The sequence below is a fragment of the Scyliorhinus torazame genome, chromosome 29 (assembly GCF_047496885.1).
Source record: "Scyliorhinus torazame isolate Kashiwa2021f chromosome 29, sScyTor2.1, whole genome shotgun sequence".
NCBI classification, from domain to species: Eukaryota; Metazoa; Chordata; class Chondrichthyes; order Carcharhiniformes; family Scyliorhinidae; genus Scyliorhinus; species Scyliorhinus torazame.
Window position 1 is genome coordinate 1,033,857 of NC_092735.1, and position 24,845 is coordinate 1,058,701.

General features: G+C 58.7%; 1 protein-coding gene across 1 annotated transcript in view; it reads right to left on the minus strand.

The window, feature by feature from the left end:
- Positions 1-24,845, minus strand: part of LOC140403809 (cytochrome b-c1 complex subunit 2, mitochondrial-like) — a 168,019-nt gene continuing 143,174 nt past the window's right edge. Inside the window, exons 11-14 of the mRNA XM_072491965.1 lie at positions 17,087-17,167; positions 11,784-11,860; positions 10,194-10,347; positions 1-297 (exon numbers count right to left, since the gene is read on the minus strand). Of these exons, the coding sequence (XP_072348066.1) occupies positions 214-297; positions 10,194-10,347; positions 11,784-11,860; positions 17,087-17,167 (396 nt within the window). The 3' untranslated portion in view covers positions 1-213. The remainder of the gene's footprint in view (positions 298-10,193; positions 10,348-11,783; positions 11,861-17,086; positions 17,168-24,845) is intronic.

Genomic DNA, 24,845 nt, shown 5'->3' on the forward strand with positions numbered 1-24,845 from the left:
TAAAACTGTTCTTTTATTTTGGCAGTAATATAATTTGAGATACACAGGAAAGTGAAAACCAGAGAGTCCTTCAAAAAACAAAATTGTGCGGTCAACATGTAACTATCAATATTAAACAATGCCCCCCGTCATTGGTGGGGCAATAAACCCCCATCGGTAGCCTTTGAAAGATTTTAGCATTGCAACAGCGGCTGAGTGCGGAGGCTTGTGTGATTAAAGTTGGTCCAGGAAAGGCGTGTTTCTGAGTCTGCCACTGGCTGCCATGGACTTGCTGCCTGAAGCAAACATCTTGGCCGCCTGTGATCAGAGAGACAGAGAGATTGAGGGTTGGCAGAGCCCAGCGCCAGATTCCCCTCCCGCCCCCCACTCCCAGCCCCCCTTCCCCAGCCCCCCCTCCCCCATCCTGCCCACCCCCCTCCCCCAGCCCCCCGTCCCTCCCTCCCCACCCCCCTTCCCCAGCCCCCCCTCCCCCTCCTGCCCCCCACTCCCAGCCCCCCTTCCCCAGCCCCCCCTCCCCCATCCTGCCCACCCCCCTTCCCCAGCCCCCCTCCCCATCCTGCCCACCCCCCTCCCCCAGCCCCCGGTCCCTCCCTCCCCTCCCCCAGCCCCCCGTCCCTCCCTCCCCTCCCCCAGCCCCCCGTCCCTCCCTCCCCTCCCCCAGCCCCCCGTCCCTCCCTCCCCTCCCCAGCCCCCTGTCCCTCCCTCCCCTCCCCCAGCCCCCTGTCCCTCCCTCCCCCAGCCCTTCCCTCCCCCCCTCCCCCAGCCCCCCCTCCCCTTCCTGCCCACCCCCCCTCCCCCAGCCCCCCGTCCCTCCCTCCCTCCCCTCCCCAGCCCCCCGTCCCTCCCTCCCCTCCCCCAGCCCCCTGTCCCTTCCCTCCCCTCCCCCAGCCCCCCGTCCCACCCTCCCCTCCCCCAGCCCCCGGTCCCTCCCTCCCCTCCCCAGCCCCCCGTCCCTCCCTCCCCTCCCCCAGCCCCCCGTCCCTCCTTCCCCTCCCCCAGCCCCCTGTCCCTCCCTCCCCTCCCCCACCCCCCCTCCCCATCCTGCCCACCCCCCTTCCCCAGCCCCCCCCTCCCCCTCCTGCCCCCCACTCCCAGCCCCCCTTCCCCAGCCCCCCCTCCCCATCCTGCCCACCCCCCTTCCCCAGCCCCCCCTCCCCATCCTGCCCACCCCCCTCCCCCAGCCCCCCCGTCCCTCCCTCCCCTCCCCCAGCCCCCCGTCCCTCCCTCCCCTCCCCCAGCCCCCCCTCCCCATCCTGCCCACCCCCCTTCCCCAGCCCCCCCTCCCCCTCCTGCCCCCCACTCCCAGCCCCCCCTTCCCCAGCCCCCCCTCCCCCATCCTGCCCACCCCCCTTCCCCAGCCCCCCCTCCCCATCCTGCCCACCCCCCTCCCCCAGCCCCCCGTCCCTCCCTCCCCTGCCCCAGCCCCCCGTCCCTCCCTCCCCTCCCCCAGCCCCCCCGTCCCTCCCTCCCCTCCCCAGCCCCCCGTCCCTCCCTCCCCTCCCCCAGCCCCACCGTCCCTCCCTCCCCTCCCCCAGCCCCCCGTCCCTCCCTCCCCTCCCCCAGCCCCCTGTCCCTCCCTCCCCTCCCCCAGCCCCCTGTCCCTCCCTCCCTCCCCCAGCCCTTCCCTCCCCCCCCCTCCCCCAGCCCCCCCTCCCCATCCTGCCCACCCCCCCTCCCCCAGCCCCCGTCCCTCCCTCCCTCCCCTCCCCAGCCCCCCGTCCCTCCCTCCCCTCCCCCAGCCCCCCGTCCCTCCCTCCCCTCCCCCAGCCCCCCGTCCCTCCCTCCCCTCCCCCAGCCCCCCGTCCCCCCCTCCCCTCCCCCAGCCCCCCGTCCCTCCCCTCCCCCAGCCCCCTGTCCCTTCCCTCCCCTCCCCCAGCCCCCCGTCCCACCCTCCCCTCCCCCAGCCCCCGGTCCCTCCCTCCCCTCCCCCAGCCCCCCGTCCCCTCCCTCCCCTCCCCCAGCCCCCGTCCCTCCTTCCCCTCCCCAGCCCCCTGTCCCTCCCTCCCCTCCCCCACCCCCCCTCCCCCATTCTGCCCACCCCCCTTCCCCAGCCCCCCTCCCCCTCCTGCCCCCCACTCCCAGCCCCCCTTCCCCAGCCCCCCCTCCCCCATCCTGCCCACCCCCCTTCCCCAGCCCCCCCTCCCCATCCTGCCCACCCCCCTCCCCCCAGCCCCCCGTCCCTCCCTCCCCTCCCCCAGCCCCCCGTCCCTCCCTCCCCTCCCCCAGCCCCCCTCCCCCATCCTGCCCACCCCCCTTCCCCAGCCCCCCCTCCCCCTCCTGCCCCCCACTCCCAGCCCCCCTTCCCCAGCCCCCCCTCCCCCATCCTGCCCACCCCCCTTCCCCAGCCCCCCCTCCCCATCCTGCCCACCCCCCTCCCCCAGCCCCCCGTCCCTCCCTCCCCTCCCCCAGCCCCCCGTCCCTCCCTCCCCTCCCCCAGCCCCCCGTCCCTCCCTCCCCTCCCCCAGCCCCCCGTCCCTCCCTCCCCTCCCCCAGCCCCCTGTCCCTCCCTCCCCTCCCCCAGCCCCCCCCGCCCCCATCCTGCCCACCCCCCCTTCCCCAGCCCCCCCTCCCCATCCTGCCCACCCCCCTCCCCCAGCCCCCCGTCCCTCCCTCCCCTCCCCCAGCCCCCCGTCCCTCCCTCCCCTCCCCAGCCCCCCGTCCCTCCCACCCCTCCCCCAGCCCCCCGTCCCTCCCTCCCCTCCCCCAGCCCCCTGTCCCTCCCTCCCCTCCCCCAGCCCCCTGTCCCTCCCTCCCGCCCCAGCCCTTCCCTCCCCCCCTCCCCCAGCCCCCCCTCCCCCCCCTCCCCCAGCCCCCCCTCCCCATCCTGCCCACCCCCCCTCCCCCAGCCCCCCGTCCCTCCCTCCCTCCCCTCCCCAGCCCCCCGTCCCTCCCTCCCCTCCCCCAGCCCCCCGTCCCTCCCTCCCCTCCCCCAGCCCCCCGTCCCTCCCTCCCCTCCCCCAGCCCCCCGTCCCCCCCTCCCGTCCCCCAGCCCCCCGTCCCTCCCTCCCCTCCCCCAGCCCCCTGTCCCTTCCCTCCCCCTCCCCCAGCCCCCCGTCCCACCCTCCCCTCCCCCAGCCCCCGGTCCCTCCCTCCCCTCCCCCAGCCCCCCGTCCCTCCCTCCCCTCCCCCAGCCCCCCGTCCCTCCTTCCCCTCCCCCAGCCCCCCGTCCCTCCTTCCCCTCCCCAGCCCCCTGTCCCTCCCTCCCCTCCCCCACCCCCCCTTCCCAGCCCCCCGTCCCTCCCTCCCCTCCCCCAGCCCCCCGTCCCTCCTCCCCTCCCCCAGCCCCCCGTCCCTCCCTCCCCTCCCCCAGCCCCCCGTCCCTCCCTCCCCTCCCCCAGCCCCCGTCCCTCCCTCCCCTCCCCCAGCCCCCTGTCCCTCCCTCCCTCCCCCAGCCCTTCCCTCCCTCCCCTCCCCCAGCCCCCCCTCCCCATCCTGCCCACCCCCCCCTCCCCCAGCCCCCTGTCCCTCCCTCCCTCCCCTCCCCAGCCCCCCGTCCCTCCCTCCCCTCCCCCCAGCCCCCCGTCCCTCCCTCCCCTCCCCAGCCCCCCGTCCCTCCCTCCCCTCCCCCAGCCCCCCGTCCCTCCCTCCCCTCCCCAGCCCCCCGTCCCCTCCCCCAGCCCCCCGTCCCTCCCTCCCCTCCCCCAGCCCCCTGTCCCCTCCCTCCCCTCCCCCAGCCCCCCGTCCCTCCCTCCCCTCCCCCGCCCCCGGTCCCTCCCTCCCCTCCCCCAGCCCCCCGTCCCTCCCTCCCCTCCCCCAGCCCCCCGTCCCTCCCTCCCCTCCCCCAGCCCCCTGTCCCTCCCTCCCTTCCCCCACCCCCCCTCCCCCAGCCCCCCGTCCCTCCCTCCCCTCCCCCAGCCCCCCGTCCCTCCCTCCCCTCCCCCAGCCCCCCGTCCCCTCCCTCCCCTCCCCCAGCCCCCCCTCCCCCAGCCACCCCCCCCGTCATGATATCAATATAAACATCATGGTGCAATCACACACACACACTGATGGACAGATCGACGGACCAATCAACACACACACAACATCACAGCCAATCACCAGTGAGAGCACACGCACTATAAAACAGGGAACACCACAGTTCCCGCTCATTCCAGCAGGAGACAGCTCAGGGCACAGAGCTCACAGCGCGCCACTCAGACATACACCATGTGCTGAGTGCCTCTCTAAGATAGTGTTAGGGCTGGGTCCACAGGTTAGCTGGTGAAGTATGAACCGCAGAAAAGTGTGAGGTGATTCATTTTGGAAGGAATAACAGGAAGACAGAGTACTGGGCTAATGGTAAGATTCTTGGCAGTGTGGATGAGCAGAGAGATCTCGGTGTTCATGTGCATAGATCCCTGAAAGTTGCCACCCAGGTTGAGAGGGTTGTTAAGAAGGCGTACGGTGTGTTAGCTTTTATTGGTAGAGGGATTGAGTTTCGGAGCCATGAGGTCATGTTGCAGCTATACAACACTCTGGTGCGGCCGCATTTGGAGTATTGCGTGCAATTCTGGTCGCCGAATTATAGGAAGGATGTGGAAGCATTTGAAAGGGTGCAGAGGAGATTTACCAGAATGTTGCCTGGTATGGAGGGAAGATCTTATGAGGAAAGGCTGAGGGACTTGAGGCTGTTTTCGTTAGAGAGAAGAAGGTTAAGAGGTGACTTAATTGAGGCGTACAAGATGCTCAGAGGATTGGATAGGATGGAGTGAGAGCCTTTTTCCTTGGATGGTGATGTCTAGCACGGGGGGACATAGCTTTAAATTGAGGGGAGATAGATATAAGACAGATGTCAGAGGTAGGTTCTTTACTCAGAGAGTAGTAAGGGTGTGGAATGCCCTGCCTGCAACAGTAGTGGACTCGCCAACACTAAGGACATTCAAATGGTCATTGGATAGACATATGGACGATAAGGGAATAGTGTAGATGGACTTTAGAGTGGTTTCACAGGTCGGCGCAGCATCGAGGGCCGAAGGGCCTGTACTGCGCTGTAATGTTCTATGTTCTACAGCCAGAAGTTTACAGTTGTTGTTATCCAGAATAATAAAACAGAGTTGTACCATCTACAACCGACATAGTACCAGGATTGGAACCCAGCAACTGTGAGACCTACCTGCACCTCTTTAGCCATCCGCCATCCTGCGCCATGGACACCATCAGCCCGCCGCAGCCGCTCCAAATCGCTGGAAACCTCGGCGTCAACTGGAAGCTGTTTAAACAGCGTTTCCAACTCTTCCTAGAAGCCACAGACAGGGAGAATGCATCGGACACCGGGAATATCGCCCTCCTCCTCTCCACGGCAGGGCAACACGCCATCCACATCTATAACTCCCTGGTGTTCGCGGAAGGCGAGGACAAGACGAAGTACAAGACGGTCCTTCTAAAACTCGAGCAACACTTCAGCGTCGAGGTGAATGAGAGTTTCGAGAGGTACCTCTTCCAGCAGCGCCTGCAGGGTAAGGATGAGCCTTTCCAATCGTTTTTGACCCACCTCCGTATCCTCGCGCAGTCCTGCGGCTATGAGGCCACCTCCAATTCCATGATTCGGGACCAGATAGTTTTTGGGGTTACCTCGGGCACCCTACGCCAGCAGCTCCTCACCCTAGCCACCGCCATCGAAACCTCTGTCCTCCAGGAAAACGCGACCAGCCGGTACTCCCAATTCCAGGCGGCCGAATCGGCACGGCAGGGACTCTACAAGGCCGAGCGGGTCCAGTCGATTGAGTTCCTCCCGGCCCGCGGCCCGGATGAGGGTGGCCATTTTGCGCGCTTTCCGAGACCTCCCACGCTTGTAGATGTCGACGCAGAGGGACGTGACGCGCAGGCGCGCTCTACGCAGGACCGAACTACGCATGCGCGGTTGCGCAACGAATGCCATGACATAACGACGTGCGGCAACTGTGGATCCGCACACTTAAAGCATCAATGTCCAGCCAAAACTCGACAATGCCTCCGCTGTGGCAAGATGGGCCACTACGCTGCCTGCTGTCGAGCAGCTCAACCTGCCAACGCTCCCCAATTCCACGAGCCTCGCAGGGACGTGCGGACCATTCAGCCTCCATACACCGAGTCATACCCTGACGACGTACAGACCGGTGATACCGACGACCGGGAAGTCTTCCGCGTTGCGGTAATAGACAGAAATCAGATGTCCCCAAGTAGGACCCACCAGTCGGTGCCAGTGCACAGCATTAATCCGGGCGATGAATGGTGTGCCACCCTAACGGTCAACCGATCACCAATCACATTCCGTTTAGACACTGGTGCCTCCGCCAACCTTATAGCATGGTCAGCCTTCTGCGCCTTGAAGGTCAGACCACCGATTCGGCCGTCTCGCTGTCAGTTGGTCGATTACAACGGTAATGTTATCCCGGCCATGGGATCCTGCCAGCTCGAGGTTACACACAATGCATACACAGCCACACTGCCTTTTGAGATAGTTGGATCCTCGAAGGGCTCTCTGCTCGGCGCACAGGTGTGCAAGGTTCTCCACCTCGTTCAGCGGGTACACACTCTGTCTCCAGAAGGCACGTCCGATTTCCCGGATGCAGACTTTAGGGCGCAGCTCCACTCACTCCTCGCCCACAACCAGGAGGTTTTCGAGGGCATGGGCACACTGCCCTACACTTACAGAATACGGCTCAAACCGGACGCCACCCCGGTCATTCACGCACCTCGTAGAGTCCCAGCACCACTCAAGGACCGCCTCAAACAGCAGCTGCAGGATCTCCAGGACCAAGGAGTGCTTTCCCGGGTCACGGAGCCCACGCCATGGGTCAGCTCCATGGTGTGTGTAAAAAAGCCCTCCGGTGAACTCCGGATCTGCATCGACCCGAAAGACCTGAACAACAACATCATGAGGGAACACTACCCCATACCCAAACGGGAAGAGATCACGAGCGAAATGGCCCGGGCTAAAATTTTTACAAAGCTTGATGCCTCAAAGGGTTTTTGGCAGATTCAACTGGATCAGTCCAGCAGGAAGCTGTGCACCTTCAACACTCCCTTTGGCAGATACTGCTACAATAGGATGCCGTTTGGCATCATCTCGGCATCCGAGGTGTTTCATCACATCATGGAACAGATGATGGAGGGCATCGAAGGGGTGCGCATCTACGTGGACGACGTCATCACCTGGTCCACCACATCACAGGTGCACATCAGTCGTCTCCAGCGCGTCTTTGCTTGGATACGAGAACACGGCCTGCGCCTCAACCGAGCCAAGTGTTCTTTTGGCCAAACTGAGCTAAAGTTTCTGGAGGACCACATATCCCGGACAGGGGTGCGGCCAGATGCAGACAAAGTGACAGCTATTGCAGCCATGCCACAGCCGGAAGACAAGAAGGCAGTGCTGCGCTTTCTCGGGATGGTCAACTTCCTGGGGAAGCTTATTCCCAACCTTGCCTCGCACACAACGGCTCTTCGCCACCTGGTCAAGAAGTCCACGGAGTTCCAGTGGCTGCCCGCACACCAGAAGGAATGGGAGGAGCTCAAGGTCAAGCTCACCACCGCCCCGGTATTGGCGTTCTTCGACGCTACTCGAGATACAAAGATCTCGACTGATGCCAGCCAGTCCGGCATTGGGGCGGTACTCCTGCAACGGGACGACACTGCATCATGGGCCCCGGTCGCCTATGCCTCGCAGGCCATGACCCCCACAGAACAGCGCTATGCGCAGATTGAGAAGGAGTGCCTGGGTTTGTTAACCGGCATAGATAAATTCCACGACTATGTGTATGGTCTCCCTCAGTTCACCGTGGAAACCGACCATCGCCCCCTGGTCGGCATCATACAAAAGGACCTCAATGAGATGACCCCTCGCCTCCAGCGCATTCTGCTCAAGCCCCGGAGGTACTACTTCCTGGTCTACACCCCGGGAAAGGACCTCATCATCGCGGATGCCCTGTCCAGAGCAGTAAGCACACGGCCCGACTCGGGGGGGTTCGTCTGTCAGGTCGAAGCGCAGGTGGCCTTCACATCAGCCAATCTGCCAGCTACTGATGCAAGTCTGGCCCGTATTCGCCGTGAGACTGCGGCTGACTGCCTTCTACAACGTGTGATGCACCACATGACGGAAGGGTGGCTCAAGGGGCAGTGCCCACAATTCTACAACGTCCGGGACGACTTGGCCGTCATTGATGGTGTCCTCTTGAAGTTGGACCGGATTGTGATCCCACACAGCATGCACTGGCTTGTCCTCGACCAACTACACGAAGGCCATCTCGGGGTCGAGAAGTGCAGGCGGAGGGCCCGAGAAGCTGTGTACTGGCCGGGCATCAGCGACGACATGGTGCTCAACTGCCCCGCCTGCCAAAGGTTTCAGCCGGCGCAACCCCCTGAGTCCCTTCAACCCCATGAGTTGGTCACGTCCCCCTGGGCGAAGGTGGGTGTGGACCTCTTTCATGCGCTCGGCAGGGACTACATCATCATAATTGACTATTTTTCCAATTATCTGGAGGTCATACGCCTGCACGACATGACGTCATCAGCTGTAATCAGAGCATGCAAGGAAACCTTCGCTCGCCATGGCATTCCGCTCACCGTCATGTCGGACAATGGGCCTTGCTTTGCGAGCCAAGAATGGTCTTCTTTTGCCGCTTCATACGGCTTCACACACGTGACGTCCAGCCCTTTGCATCCCCAGTCGAATGGCCAGGCGGAAAAGGGCGTCCACATCGTGAAGCGGCTCCTCTGCAAGGCTGCTGATGCCGGACCTGACTTCTGTTTAGCCCTGCTGGCCTATCGCTCGGCCCCACTGTCCACAGGCCTCTCACCAGCCCAGCTGTTGATGGGTCGCGCCCTCAGGACCACTGTACTGTCCATTTATGTTCCCAAACCCGACCATGCTCCAGTATTGCAAAGGATGCGACAGCAGCGTGCTCAGCAGAAGGTGGCACATGACACTCGGGCAACTGATCTTCCTGCCCTGGCGCCTGGAGACAACGTCCGCATCCACCTACCAGAGGGTGGCTGGTCGGCAACTGCTGAAGTTCTTCGCCAAGTGGCTCCCCGCTCGTTCCTGGTTCGTATGCCTGATGGCTCCATTCGCGGGCATAATCGGCGGGCCCTTCAGCTGCTTCCGCGCTCGCTACGAGATCATGCACCGGTGCCACGTCCTCCTGTTGTCCCTGATGTGTGGAGCTTCCTGCCACTCTGCCTCTTCCTCTATCGCCCGTGGCCAGGCCCATTCCTCAGCCGGTGGATCCTAACCCACCCTTGAGGTGGTCAACCCGAATCCGTCGCCCACCTACTAGGCTGGACTAATGAGCCTCTTTGCACATTGGACTCACTGAATTGTTGTGCAATAATGTTAACGTGTTTCTCTTTTTGTCGTTCCAGGAGTTCTCTTTCGATATTTGATGATTGCACTTGTTTTGTTCGTGGTACAACCTCGTTGCTCTGTTGCACCTGACACCTTCTTCTGTATATAATTTAGCCTCATGTTGTAGATATTGCACACACATACTCAGCTGCACTCAGTACACACCAATATTTATTACCATATAGGCACATATTCTTGTAAAAAGGGGGGATGTCATGATATCCATATTAACATATTATGGTGCAATCACACACACACGCTGATGGACAGATCAACGGACCAATCAACACACACACAACACCACAGCCAATCACAAGTGAGAGCACACGCACTATAAAACAGGGAACACCACAGATCCCGCTCATTCCAGCAGGAGACAGCTCAGGGCACAGAGCTCACAGCGCGCCACTCAGACATACACCATGTGCTGAGTGCCTCTCTAAGATAGTGCAAGGGCCGGGTCCACAGGTTAACTGGTGAAGTACGAACAACAGCCAGAAGTTTACAGTTGTTGTTATCCAGAATAATAAAACAGAGTTGTACCATCTACAACCGTGTTGGTTTGTTTGTATAGCGGAACACCCAATACGACACCCCCCTCCGACCCCAGCCCCCCCGACCCTCCCTCCCCTCCCCCAGCCCACCTCCCTCCCTCCCCAGCCCTTCCCTCCCTCCCCTCCCCAAGCCCCCCCTCCTTCCCTCCCCCAGCCCCCCTGACCCTCCGTCCACTCCCCCAGCCCCCCTCCTACTACCCCAGCCCCCCCTCCCCCAGCCCCCCCAGTCCCCCCCACCCCCAGCCCCCCTCCCCCACGTCTCCTCGCCCGCCCCCTTTATTCCCCGAGGAACACTCGGAGGGGCTCACATTAATGTTCCTGTCACAGTAAATACTCACTTTTACAACATCCTGTTTAGTAATCTCTTTGATCTGCTCCACAGCCGATGCAGGGGAGATGTAGGTGCCGGTAACAAGGACCTGCGACCCCACCTCCTCCAGCAATGCAGCAAGTGTCTCCATTCCCATCAGACTGCGAGCTGCCAACTGATTCCTGGGAGGTGAGGGAGAAAAATAATATCGGCAGAATGAATGTCATTCTCTAGAAGTAAAACTCTGCATCCACTGCGCATGATTACTGCCAGAGGAAGGGATGGAACCCAGCTTCAGAGCCCAGGTGAGGGGATTGAATCTGCCTGAGCAGATACGGCAGTCCCTCGGGATGGAGAGTGATTTGCTTCCTGCTGGTTTGCTGGGTTGGGAGACGGCTGATAAACCCAATGCAGACTCTGCCACGTGCGGACAGGCGGTGCTGCAAGGATTGCCTCGATGGGTTCTTTAGGGGTTTGTGCGCTCACTCCAATCCCTTCGCCTCCGCACGTTCCCAACAAAGTCTCCCGATTTCTTTGGTGCTTTCCCGAGGGAGCCTTCTCCATTAGCAGCACGGTAGCACAGTGGTTAGCACAATTGCTTCACAGCTCCAGGGTCCCAGGTCGATTCCCCGCTGGGTCACTGTCTGTGCGGAGTCTGCACGTCCTCCCCATGTGTGCGTGGGTTTCCTCCGGGTGCTCCGGTTTCCTCCCACAGTCCAAAGATGTGCAGGTTAGGTGGATTGGCCATGATAAATTGCCCTTAATGTCCAAAATTGCCCTTAGTGTTGGGTGGGGTTACTGGGTTATGGGGATTGGATGGAGGTGTCGACCTTGGGTCGGGTTCTCTTTCCAAGAGCCGGTGCAGACTCGATGGGCTGAATGGCCTCTTTCTGCACTGTAAATTCTGATTCTATGATTAGGGTCGGTCACAAGCCAGGATCTCCCATGAGTCAGCAAGGGAATTTAGCCTCTTCAGGGATGCTTTGAGGACATTCCCTAGAGCTTCCGCTTCCTCCCTGGGAGTTTCCTGCCGCGACTGAGTTCCGAGTGGAGCAGTGACTTCGGGAGTCCGGTATCAAGGATACGGACAGTGGTGTCCCACCCACCCAGTGGAGCCGGCTTTGAGTGACTAGCATCTCGATGTTGAACCTTTTGGTGTGGGAAAGGATGCTGCTATTGGACCCCGTTTACTGGCTCCGGATTTGGAGGATCTTGTGAAGGCCCCACGGTGGTAGTTCTCCAGTGACTGAGACACCAGTCTGCTGGAACTGCCTGAGGCACGATCAATTTGACTGGAGACGAAGTTGAATCCAAACTGAGGCTTTATTCGTATCAGATGTGTGGCCTCCCACAGCAGCTGACGAAATGGCTGCGAGCTGGAGGCCACGCATATTTATACCCCGCCTCCTGGGCGGAGCTAGCATGCAGGGGCCCAGGTGAACCCCAGGTGTTGTGCAGGTTTTACCGTACAACCTCTAATATCAGAACACAGTGGCTTACCACACTGTCACTAACTCATTCTTAATCTGAACACAAAATGCGTGAGTTGAGGAGAGCAGCAATGACAGTGTGTTCCACTCTTGTAGCAGATACTGGGAATGAGCTGCCCCGTACTTACTTCCCTCTCTCTATGTCTTCCTCAGCAATCTTGCCTTCAGCCACTTGCTTGACATGAGATACAGCTGCATTGATAACCTGGAACATCAAATTGGCAGTGATCAGCAGAACAAGTGATTTATTCAACCCGACATTGAACCTACACAAAGCTCAAACCTGCCTCCCACTAACATTCGTTGAAACATTTGTCAGACCAAAGATCTCTGGGTAGTAAGCAGGAACTGTGTTGATCGCAGATTCCAGCAACACTGCCTCATTCCGCCTCTCCTCACTCTCACCTGCCTCCTCCCGGGGTCTGCAGTTTCTACAATTCTGGTCGCTTGCACAACATCCCTGAATTCCATCAGAACACCGCTCAGGCAAGAAACACTAAAACAGCCCCTCCCTCCCCGTCCCTCCCCGTCCCTCCCTCTCCCTTCCTCCCCCTCCCTCTCCCCTCTCTCCCTCCCTCCCCCTCCCTCCCCGTCCCTCCCCCCTCTCCCCTCACTCCCTCCCTCCCCTCCCTCCCCCTCCCTCCCCCTCCCTCCCCGTCCCTCCCCCTCTCTCCCTCCCCGTCCCTCCCCCCTCTCCCTCCCCCTCCCTCCCCGTCCCTCCCCCCTCTCCCTCCCTCCCCCTCCCTCCCCGTCCCTCTCCCCTCTCTCCCTCCCTCCCCTCCCTCCTCTCTCCCTCCCTCCCCGTCCCTCCCTCCCTCCCCCTCCCTCCCCTCCCTCCCCCTCCCTCCCCTCCCTCCCCTCTCCCCCTCCTTCTCCGTCCCTCCCCCCTCTCTCCCTCCCTCCTCTCTCCTTCCCCATCCTCCCTCCTTCTCTCCCACTCCCTCTCTCCCTCCCCCCTCTCTCCCCTCCCCCCTCTCTCCCGCCTCCCTCTCTCCTCCCCCTCTCTCCCTCCCCCTCTCTCCTCCCCTTCCCCCCTCCCTCCCACCGCCTCTCCCTCCTTCTCTCCCTCCCCTCACTCCCTCCCTCCCCCTCTCTCCCTCCCCATCCCCCCTCTCTCCCTCCCCATCCCCCCTCTCTCCCTCCCCCTCTCTCCCTCCCCATCCATCTCTCCCTCCCCCCCTCCCTCCCCCCTCTCTCCCTCCCCCTCTCTCCCTCCCCCTATCCTCCCCCCTCTCTCCCTCCCCCCTCCCTCCCTCCTTCTCTCCCTCCCCCCTCTCTCCCTCCCCTTCTACCCCTCCCCCCTCTCTCCCTCCCCTTCCCCCCTCTCTCCCTCCCCCTCTCTCCCTCCCCCCTCTCCCTCCCCCCTCTCCTCCTCCCCCTCTCTCCCTCCCCCTCTCTCCCTCCCCCTCTCTCCCTCCCCCTCTCCCCCTCTCTCCCTCACCCTAACTCCCTCCCCCCTCTCTCCCTCCCCCTCTCTCCCTCCCCCTCTCTCCCTTCCCCCCTCTCCCCCTCCCCCTCTCTCCCTTCCCACCTCTCCCTCCCCCTCTCTCCCTCCCCCCTCTCTCCCTCCCCCCTCTCTCCCTCCCCCTCTCTCCCTCCCCATCCCCCCTCACTCCCTCCCCATCCCCCCTCTCTCCCTCCCCCTCTCTCCCTCCCCATCCATCTCTCCCTCCCCCCCTCCCTCCCCCCTCTCTCCCTCCCCCTCTCTCCCTCCCCCTATCCTCCCCCATCTCTCCCTCCCCCCCTCCCTCCCTCCTTCTCTCCCTCCCCCTCTCTCCCTCCCCCTCTCTCCCTCCCCTTCTACCCCTCCCCCTCTCTCCCTCCCCTTCCCCCCTCTCTCCCTCCCCCTCTCTCCCTCCCCCCTCTCCCCCTCCCCCTCTCTCCCTCCCCCTCTCTCCCTCCCCCTCTCTCCCTCCCCCTCTCCCCCTCCCCCTCTCTCCCTCACCCTAACTCCCTCCCCCCTCTCTCCCTCCCCCCTCTCTCCCTCCCCCTCCCCCTCTCTCCCTTCCCCCCTCTCTCCCTCCCCCTCTCTCCCTCCCCCTCTCTCCCTCCCCCCTCTCTCCCTCCCCCCTCTCTCCCACCCCCTCTCTCCCTCCCCCTCTCTCCCTTCCCCCTCTCTCCCTTCCCCTCTCTCCCTCCCCCCTCTCTCCCTCCCCTCTCTCCCTCCCCCCTCTCTCCCTCCCCCTCTCCCTCCCCCCTCTCTCCCTCCACCCTCGCTCCCTCCCCCTCTCTCCCTCCCCCTCTCTCCCTCACCCTAACTCCCTCACCCTCTCTCCCTCCCCCTCTCTCCCTTCCCCCCTCTCCCCCTCCCCCTCTCTCCCTCCCCCTCTCTCTCCCTCCCCCTCTCTCCCTCCCCCTCTCTCCCTTCCCCCCTCTCTCCCTCCCCATCTCTCCCTCCCCTCTCTCCCTCCCCCTCTCTCCCTCCCCCTCTCTCCCTCCCCCTCTCTCCCTCCCCCTCTCTCCCTCCACCCTCGCTCCCTCCCCCTCGCTCCCTCCCCCTCGCTCCCTCACCCTCGCTCCCTCCCCCTCGCTCCCTCCCCCTCGCACCCTCCCCCTCTCTCCCTCCCCCTCACTCCCTCCCCCCTCTCCCCCTCCCCCTTTCTCCCTCCCCTCTCTCCCTCCCCCCTCTCTCCCACCCCCCTCTCTCCCTCCCCCTCTCTCCCTTCCCCCCTCTCTCCCTCCCCCTCTCTCCCTCCCCTCTCTCCCTCCCCCTCTCTCTCTCCCCCTCTCTCCCTCCCCCCTCTCTCCCTCCCCCTCGCTCCCTCCCCCTCGCTCCCTCCCCCTCTCTCCCTCCCCCTCTTTCCCTCACCCTCGCTCCCTCCCCCTCTCTCCCTCCCCATCGCTCCCTCCCCCTCTCTCCCTCCCCCTCACTCCCTCCCCCCTCTCCCCCTCCCCTTTCTCCCTCCCCTATCTCCCTCCCCCCTCTCTCCCACCCCCCTCTCTCCCTCCCCCTCTCTCCCTCCCCCCTCTCCCCCTCTCCCTCCCCCTCTCTCCCTCCTCGCTCCTCTCTCCCTCCCCTCTCTCCCTCCCCCTCACTCCCTCCCCCTCTCTCCCTCCCCCTCTCTCCCTTCCCCTCTCTCCCTCCCCCCTCTCTCCCTCCCCCCTCTCTCCCTCCCCCCTCTCTCCCTCCCCCTCGCTCCCTCCCCCTCTCTCCCTCACCCTCTCTCCCTCCCCCTCTCTCCCTCCCCCTCACTCCCTCCCCCCTCTCTCCCTCACCCTCTCTCCCTCCCCCTCACTCCCTCCCCCCTCGCCCCCTCCCCCTCTCTCCCTCCCCCTCTCTCCCTCCCCCCTCTCTCCCTCCCCCTCTCTCCCTCCCCCCTCTCTCCCTCCCCCTCGCTCCCTCCCCCTCACTCCCTCCCCCCTCTCTCCCTCCCCCTCTCTCCCTCCCCCTCTCTCCCTCCCCCCTCTCTCCCTCCCCCTCTCTCCCACCCCCCCTCTCTCCCTCCCCCTCTCTCCCTCCCCCTCTCCATCCCCCCTCTCCCTGGGGGTCTTCAGGGGCGGGATTCTCCGATCCCCCGCCAGGTCGGAGAATTGCCGGGGCTGGCGTGAATCTCGCACCCGCTGGTTGCCGAATTCTCCCGATGGGCCGAAGTCCCGCTGCTCGGATGCCTGTCCCGCCGGCGTAGATTAAACCACCTCTCTTACCGGCGGGACAAGGCGGCGCGGGCGGGCTCCGGGGTCCTGGGGGGGTGCAGGGCGATCTGGCCCCGGGGGGGGCCCCCATGGTGGCCTGGCCCGCGATCGGGGCCCACCGATCCGCGGGCGAGCCTGTGCCGTGGGGGCAGTCTTTTCCTTCTGCCTTCGCCACGGTCTTCACCATGGTGGAGGCGGAAGAGACTCCCTCCACTGCGCATGCGCCGCCCGGCAATGTCATTTCCGCGCCAGCTGGCGGGCGGAAATCAGTCCGGCGCGGGCCTAGCCCCTCAAGGTTAGGGGTCGGCCGGTCAAATGCGGAGAATTCCGCACCTTTGGGGCGGCGCGATGCCGGACTGATTCGCACCGTTTTTGGCGCCGGTTGGCGGACATCGTGCCGATTACGGAGAATTTCGCCCCTGAACTGGCCCAATTCACCTCAACCACTCCTTGTGGTGGCAAGTTTCACATTTTAAACTCTCTCTGGTTAAAGAAGTTTCTCCTGAATTTCACAAGGGATGCATTCGTGACTCATATAATTCATGGTGCCCCGCTTTCTGTCCCCGACAAGTGGGAAACATATTCCGTGTCTCCGCTGGGTACGTTTGCCGCATTTTGAAAAGCTCTATCGGGTAACCTGTCAGCATTTCCTTTAGTGAAAGAGCCCCCAGCCTGTTGACTCGTCCCTGCTGGGTGACATTTCTCAGTTCCAGTCTCATCTTTGTCCACCTCCAGCACCTCTCCATCTTTCTAATATGGGAGATCGGAATGTGCTCCGGGCTCCAATGTGATCAAAGCAAATTTCCATTTAGGATGCGTCCCAATCAGTTTCAATTCAATGAGAATCATAAAAATTGCAATGATTGTTTGGAAGTACAGAACTGCTGAAAAAAATACATACTGTCGAAGCTTTTCATCTTGCACACATCAGGTCATATGTAGGGAACGACATAGGCATGAGAGACAGGGTGCCGATTGGTTGAAATGTTGCCATGGAGAATACAAGGGGGAACGGTTCTCCCCGCAAGCTTTTTTTTAATTGAGGCACTCAGCCTTTTTTCAATTAAACAAAAACTTGAGGGACAACTGTTCCCCGGCGGTATTCGCATGACAACACCTTGAACAATCAGAGTCGACTTGCCGACCAATCAGCGCCCTCTTCTCATGCAGCAAAAATTGTTCCCTTGCGAATCTGTCCTGATGAGTGGAAGACAAAAAGCTTCAACAGCGTCTCTTTTTTCAGCAGAACTCAAAATTGGAATTGTTGAGCAAAGTGGGTGGTCCCTTCCTCACTTTAACATCTGCCCTCTGGACTTTCAATCTTTTCCATTCAGAGACCTTTGGCTCAATCACATTTGCCAATTCAGCTTCATAAGACCATAAAGACATGGGAGCAGAATTAGGTCATTCGGCCCATCGAGTTTGCTCCGCCATATTTTCTCATCCCCAATCCCCCGCCTTCTCCCCATAACCCCTGACCCCCTTATTAATCAAGAACCTATCTATCTCTGTCTTAAAGACACTCAGTGATTTGGCCTCCACAGCTTCTGCGGCAAAGAGTTCCACAGATTCACCACCCTCTGGCTGGAGAAATTCCTCCTCATCTCTCTTTTAAAGGATCATCCCTTTAGTCTGAGATTGTGTCCTCTGCTTCTAGTTTTTCCTACAAGTGGAAACATTCTCTCCACGTCCACTCTATCCAGGCCTCGCAGTATCCTGTAAGTTTCAATAAGATCCCACCTCGTCCTTTTAAAGCTTGAAACCTTCCCAGTCAATGATAGTGTGAGGCTGTACTCACATCGGCCGCTGACTCGTCCGGAGAGATGGTGTAAACCCCAAAGAGTCCAGAGTCCTGATAGCTGGCATTGAAGGCAGACGCCTGAGGGGGAAAGATTCACAGTTAAAAAGGAAATAACTGAAGGTTAATAGAACCATTTCCACAACCACAGGATGTGTGAAAGGGCTTTACAGCCAATAAGATTATTTGTTTTGGAATTGCAGTCACTGCTGTGACGTCGGGGATATGGTAGCTAACGTGTGCACAGCAAGCTCCCACAAACAGCAACGTGATAATCACCCAGATAATTTTTTTGTGGTGTTGTTTGAAGGATGAATTGGCTGGGACGTTGGGAATCACTCCCCTGCACTTTTTCAATATAGTGCCCTGGGATCTTTACGATCCCCCCAAGCAGGCACCTGGGATTTAGTGTCTAATCCAAAAGAGGATATCTCCGTTAGCACGGCTGTGGTGAATGGAACTACTGTTAATTCACCAGTGCACTGTGATATCATGTTACTGCTGTATCGTGTTACGTTGTGTGTTTAACCCTGTGGGCTCCACCTATGGGCCATTGTACGGCTTCACCCACAGGGGGATATGTCGGGGCGAGTACGGGCTCGCCCATGGCTCAACCCCTTACAGGAAGTATAAAGGCAGCTGACCTGCGGGGCCACATTCACTGTTGTACCGGTCACAGACAGGCTCAGTTGTAAGCTGATTAAAACCACAGTTTACTTCTCAGCGCGTCTCTCAGTGAATTGATGGTCGCATCAATTTAATCAGCTTAAAATACTACTATGGAATCAGCCCTCAAACCTGATTAACTGGAACTCGATCCACAGGCCGCGGAGGCGAGAGAATTTTTTTCGCACTGGCTTCGATGCTTCAAGGCCGACCTCGCCGCGTCGTCTACGCCATCCGTCACGGACGAACAGAAACTGAGTCTTCTCCACGCACGGGTGAGCCATCGTATTTCTGTCCAGCCCGATGGCGCCGCGTCCTGTACAGAGGCCCTCGCACTACTCGAACGCATGTATGCACGGCCCGTGAACGAGGTCTACGTGCGACACATCTTCACCACTCGCCGCCAGCGCCCCGGGAGTCGCTAGATGACTACCTACATGACCTCAAAGCCCTCGCGCGCAACTGTAACTACCAGGCCGTTACGGCCACTCAGCACATGGAGCTCGCCGTCCGAGACGTTTACGTGGCGGGGGTCCGATCGAACTATGTAAGACAGCGCCTGCTCGAAAAAGGGGCCCAGGACCTCGAGGACACGGTAACACTAGCTACCTCTCTGGAGGTCACGTTTCAGAGCCTTACTGCGTTCCCTGCCGATCACGCGACCCCCTCATGGGCCCCCGACCAGAGACTACCCCAGGCCTGTGCCGCGCGGCCGCCCGCCCATCATGGGGGGCTGCCCTGCTATTTTTACGGCCAGTCCCAACACCCCCGACAGCACTGCCCGGCCCGCAACGCGAACTGTAGTAACTGTGGGCGAAAAGGACACTTCGCCAAGGTCTGCCTGGCCAGGTCTAAAAACTCGAACTCACAGACCCGATCCACAGACTCACAGACCCCGCAAGGTGGCAGCGTGTCTGCCGACTCTGCCTCCGCACAACACGTGCAACTCATAGGGGCCGCCATCTTGGCCATCCTCCCCCACGCGGCCGGCCACGTGCGATCCATGGGGGCCGCCATTTTGGCCGCCATCTGCTACACCGCCCGAGATGTACGAACGATATGGACAGCAGCCATCGCGGGGCCACCCCAGCACCTCCGGAAACGCCGCCGGCTACCCCCAGCTCAGCGCGGTCACCCTGGACCAGTCGCGAACGAAGCACCTCCGGAGCTCCATGATGGCCGTCCGGGTTAACGGGTACGAGACACCTTGTCTTTTCGACTCCGGGAGCACAGAGAGCTTCATTCACCCGGACATGGTAAGACGCTGCTCGCTCCCAATACTCCCGACGCAACAAACCATCTCCCCCGCCTCTGGGTCGCACTCGGTGCAAATCGAAGGGTGCACTCGCAACCCTAGCGATCCAGGGCGCTGAGTACGCTAATTTTAAACGATATGTGCTCCCAGACCTCTGCGCTCCTCTCCTCTGAGGACTCGATTTTCAGTGCAACCTCAGGAGCCTAACTCTTAAATTCGGGGGGCCCCTGCCCCCCGCTCACCATATGCAGCCTCGCGACCCTAAAAATCGACCCTCCCCCCTCTTTGTGAACCTCACCGCTGATTGTAAGCCAATTCCACCAGAAGCAGGCGGTATAGCTGCAGGACAGGACGTTCATCAGGTCCGAGGTCCAACGTCTCTTGCGAGAAGGGGTCACAGAGGCAGCAATAGTCCCTGGAGAGCTCAGGTGGTGATCGTCAAGACCGGGGAAAAGTCCCGGATGGTGGTTGATTACAGCCAGACCATTAACCAGTTTACGCAACTCGACGCGCACCCCCTTCCCCGGATTGCAGACAGGGTCAATCAGATCGCGCACTACCGCGTGTTCTCCACGGTGGATCTGAAGTCTGCATACCACCAGCTCCCAATCCGCCCGGAGGACCGCCACTACACGGCGTTTGAGGCAGACAGCCGCCTTTTCCATTTCCTCCGGGTCCCTTTTGGCGTCACAAACGCGGTTTCGGTGTTCCAACGAGCGATGGACCGAATGATGGACCAGTACGGGCTGCGGGCCACGTTTCCGTACTGGGACAATGTCACCATCTGCGGCCATGATCAGCGGGACCACGACACCAACCTCCAGTCGATTTCGGCGTGAGAACAACTGGTGAGTCAGTTTCAGCGGGAGCATTGCGGAAGTGGTTGCTGGGAGGTAAGTCTGTCCTTTAAAAGCACTTGTCTTTGCAGGGGCAGGCCAGTCGATTTCGGCGTGAGAACAGCTGGTGAGTCAGTTTCAGCGGGAGCATTGCGGAAGTGGTTGCTGGGAGGTAAGTCAACCTTTAAAAGCACTTGTCTTTGCAGGGGCAGGCCAGTCGATTTCGGCGTGAGAACAGCTGGTGAGTCAGTTTCAGCGGGAGCAGTGCGGAAGTGGTTGCTGGGAGGTAAGTCTGTCCTTTAAAAGCACTTGTCTTTGCAGGGGCAGGCCAGTCGATTTCGGCGTGAGAACAGCTGGTTAGTCAGTTTCAGCGGGAGCAGTGCGGAAGTGGCTGCTGGGAGGTAAGTCTGTCCTTTAAAAGCACTTGTCTTTGCAGGGGCAGGCCAGTCGATTTCGGCGTGAGAACAGCTGGTGAGTCAGTTTCAGCGGGAGCAGTGCGGAAGTGGCTGCTGGGAGGTAAGTCTGTCCTTTAAAAGTACTTGTCTTTGCAGGGGCAGGCCAGTCGATTTCGGCGTGAGAACAGCTGGTGAGTCAGTTTCAGCGGGAGCAGTGCGGAAGTGGCTGCTGGGAGGTAAGTCTGTCCTTTAAAAGCACTTGTCTTTGCAGGGGCAGGCCAGTCGATTTCGGCGTGAGAACAGCTGGTGAGTCAGTTTCAGCGGGAGCAGTGCGGAAGTGGTTGCTGGGAGGTAAGTCAACCTTTAAAAGCACTTGTCTTTGCAGGGGCAGGCCAGTCGATTTCGGCGTGAGAACAGCTGGTGAGTCAGTTTCAGCAGGAGCATTGCGGAAGTGGTTGCTGGGAGGTAAGTCTGTCCTTTAAAAGCACTTGTCTTTGCAGGGGCAGGCCAGTCGATTTCGGCGTGAGAACAGCTGGTGAGTCAGTTTCAGCGGGAGCATTGCGGAAGTGGCTGCTGGGAGGTAAGTCAACCTTTAAAAGCACTTGTCTTTGCAGGGGCAGGCCAGTCGATTTCGGCGTGAGAACAGCTGGTGAGTCAGTTTCAGCGGGAGCAGTGCGGAAGTGGTTGCTGGGAGGTAAGTCTGTCCTTTAAAAGCACTTGTCTTTGCAGGGGCAGGCCAGTCGAATTCGGCGTGAGAACAGCTGGTGAGTCAGTTTCAGCGGGAGCAGTGCGGAAGTGGCTGCTGGGAGGTAAGTCTGTCCTTTAAAAGCACTTGTCTTTGCAGGGGCAGGCCAGTCGATTTCGGCGGGAGTGGAGCTGGCTGGTTAGTCAATTTCAGCAGGAGCTGAGAATTTTTCTTTTTTTTAAATTAGTTTTTTAGGCGGGAACAGGAAGTTGACCCGCGGACGTCTGGGAAGACCCTCACCAATAAATTCTGGTGGAGAGGAAACCCGAGACACTACACGTGTAGTGTCTCCCACCCGCCCTCCTCCTCTAACCTAATAATAAAACCCATTGGTCTGAGGTAAGTACCATATTTTATTATATTATTATTATTTTTTATAAAAATTTAATTTAGTTGTTAGCCAGATCTTGGTAGAAAGTTAGAGGAATGGCAGGGAAGGGAGTGCAATGTTCCTCCTGCAGGATGTTTGAGGTGAGGGATGCAGTTAGTGTCCCTGCTGATTTTACCTGCAGGAAGTGCTGCCATCTCCAGCTCCTCCAAGACCGAGTTAGGGAACTGGAGCTGGAGTTGGAAGAACTTCGGATCATTCGGGAGGCAGAAGGGGTCATAGATAGCAGCTTCAGGGAATTAGTTACACCAAAGATTGGAGATAGGTGGGTAACTGTAAGAGGGACTGGGAAAAAGCAGTCAGTGCAGGGATCCCCTGCGGTCGTTCCCCTGAGAAACAAGTATACCGCTTTGGATACTTGTGGGGGGGGGGGACTTACCAGGGGTAAGCCATGGGGTACGGGCCTCTGGCACGGAGTCTGTCCCTGTTGCTCAGAAGGGAAGGGGGGAGAGGAGCAGAGCATTAGTAATTGGGGACTCTATAGTCAGGGGCACAGATAGGAGATTTTGTGGGAGCGTGAGAGACTCACGTTTGGTATGTTGCCTCCCAGGTGCAAGGGTACGTGATGTCTCGGATCGTGTTTTCCGGGTCCTTAGGGGGGAGGGGGAGCAGCCGCAAGTCGTGGTCCACATTGGCACTAACGACATAGGTAGGAAAGGGGATAAGGATGTCAGGCAGGCTTTCAGGGAGCTAGGATGGAAGCTCAGAACTAGAACAAACAGAGTTGTTATCTCTGGGTTGTTGCCCGTGCCACGTGATAGTGAGATGAGGAATAGGGAGAGAGAGCATTTAAACACGTGGCTACAGGGATGGTGCAGGCGGGAGGGATTCAGATTTCTGGATAACGGGCTCTTTCTGGGGAAGGTGGGACCTCTACAGACAGGATGGTCTACATCTGAACCTGAGGGGCACAAATATCCTGGGGGGGAGATTTGTTAGTGCTCTTTGGGGGGATTTAAACTAATGCAGCAGGGGCATGGGAACCTGGATTGTAGTTTTAGGGTAAGGGAGAATGAGAGTATAGAGGTCAGGAGCACAGATTTGACGTCGCAGGAGGGGGCCAGTGTTCAGGTAGGTGGTTTGAAGTGTGTCTACTTCAATGCCAGGAGTATACGAAACAAGGTAGGGGAACTGGCAGCATGGGTTGGTACCTGGGACTTCGATGTTGTGGCCATTTCGGAGACATGGATAGAGCAGGGACAGGAATGGATGTTGCAGGTTCCGGGGTTTAGGTGTTTTAGTAAACTCAGAGAAGGAGGCAAAAGAGGGGGAGGTGTGGCTCTGCTAGTCAAGAGCAGTATTACGGTGGCGGAGAGGATGCTAGATGGGGACTCTTCTTCCGAGGTAGTATGGGCTGAAGTTAGAAAGAGGAAAGGAGAGGTCACCCTGTTGGGAGTTTTTTATAGGCCTCCTAATAGTTCTAGGGATGTAGAGGAAAGGATGGCGAAGATGATTCTGGATAAGAGCGAAAGTAACAGGGTAGTTATTATGGGAGACTTTAACTTTCTAAATATTGACTGGAAAAGATATAGTTCGAGTACAATAGATGGGTCGTTTTTTGTACAGTGTGTGCAGGAGGGTTTCCTGAAACAATATGTTGACAGGCCAACACGAGGCGAGGCCACGTTGGATTTGGTTTTGGGTAATGAACCAGGCCAGGTGTTGGATTTGGAGGTAGGAGAGCACTTTGGGGACAGTGACCACAATTCGGTGACGTTTACGTTAATGATGGAAAGGGATAAGTATACACCACAGGGCAAGAGTTATAGCTGGGGGAAGGGCAATTATGATGCCATTAGACGTGACTTGGGGGGGATAAGGTGGAGAAGTAGGCTGCAAGTGTTGGGCACACTGGATAAGTGGGGCTTGGTCAAGGATCAGCTACTGCGTGTTCTTGATAAGTATGTACCGGTCAGACAGGGAGGAAGGCGTCGAGCGAGGGAACCGTAGTTTACCAAGGAAGTGGAATCTCTTGTTAAGAGGAAGAAGGAGGCCTATGTGAAGATGAGGTGTGAAGTTTCGGTTGGGGCGATGGATAGTTACAAGGTAGCGAGGAAGGATCTAAAGAGAGAGCTAAGACGAGCAAGGAGGGGACATGAGAAGTATTTGGCAGGAAGGATCAAGGAAAACCCCAAAGCTTTCTATAGGTATGTCAGGAATAAGCGAATGACTAGGGAAAGAGTAGGACCAGTCAAGGACAGGGATGGGAAATTGTAGTTGGAGTCTGAAGAGATAGGCGAGATACTAAATGAATATTTTTCGTCAGTATTCACTCAGGAAAAAGATAATGTTGTGGAGGAGAATGCTGAGCCCCAGGCTAATAGAATAGATGGCATTGAGGTACGTAGGGAAGAGGTGTTGGCAATTCTGGACAGGCTGAAAATAGATAAGTCCCCGGGACCTGATGGGATTTATCCTAGGATTCTCAGGGAGGCGAGGGAAGAGATTGCTGGACCTTTGGCTTTGATTTTTATGTCATCATTGGCTGCAGGAATAGTGCCAGAGGACTGGAGGACAGTAAATGTGGTCCCTTTGTTCAAAAAGGGGAGCAGAGACAACCCCGGCAACAATAGACCGGTGAGCCTCACGTCTGTAGTGGGTAAAGTTCTGGAGGGGATTATAAGAGACAAGATTTATAATCATCTGGATAGGAATAATATGATCAGGGATAGTCAGCATGGCTTTGTGAAGGGTAGGTGTAGAAGCCAAGTATTTCAAATACAACTAGTATAGGTAAAAGATAGCTGTTTAAGCATAACTTCAAACAATGTGGAAGCTGGTTTAAAAAAAAACAACAATCTTTGATTAAAAGTCAAAAGAACAGGTTGTTCAAAGAAATTTGATAACGGGAATTTGGCAGCAATCCAACTTTTACTCCCAGTCCATTTGAGTGACAAAAAAAAAGTTTAAAGATGCGAATGGCATCATTCATAGCTATACGCCTCTTTTTGTCTCTGTAAGAAAATTAACCCTTTCAACAAGCTTTTGTGCATAATCCAGAGGATGTCCATTTTGATAATCATTTTACCATTTATTACTAGATCATATGTTCAACTTTTATTGTATAATAATTTTACATGAAGTTATTATTAATTACCAATGTGATCAAATTTGATTAATTTATTAATTATAATAATTATTTTGACATGCCTGTTGCAATGTTAATTCCATTTTATTGTTTAAAACTGCAATGATTCTTTGCGCTTTTACCTATCCTATCGCATTAATGATGTATTTTAATCTTTTCTGATATATCTCAATTTTTCGATTTATCAAAGGGCCGACTGTAGAAGCCAAGTATTTCAAATACAACTAGTATAGGTAAAAGATAGCTGTTTAAGCATAACTGTTGAGCCCCAGTTTTAAATACCCATTTATACAGCATAATTCACTTTTACTGAGGTCCGTTGTTCTGGCAAATGCATATTTTCAAAGACAGTGTGACATTAAAACAGCACAGTTGCAAGATAATTT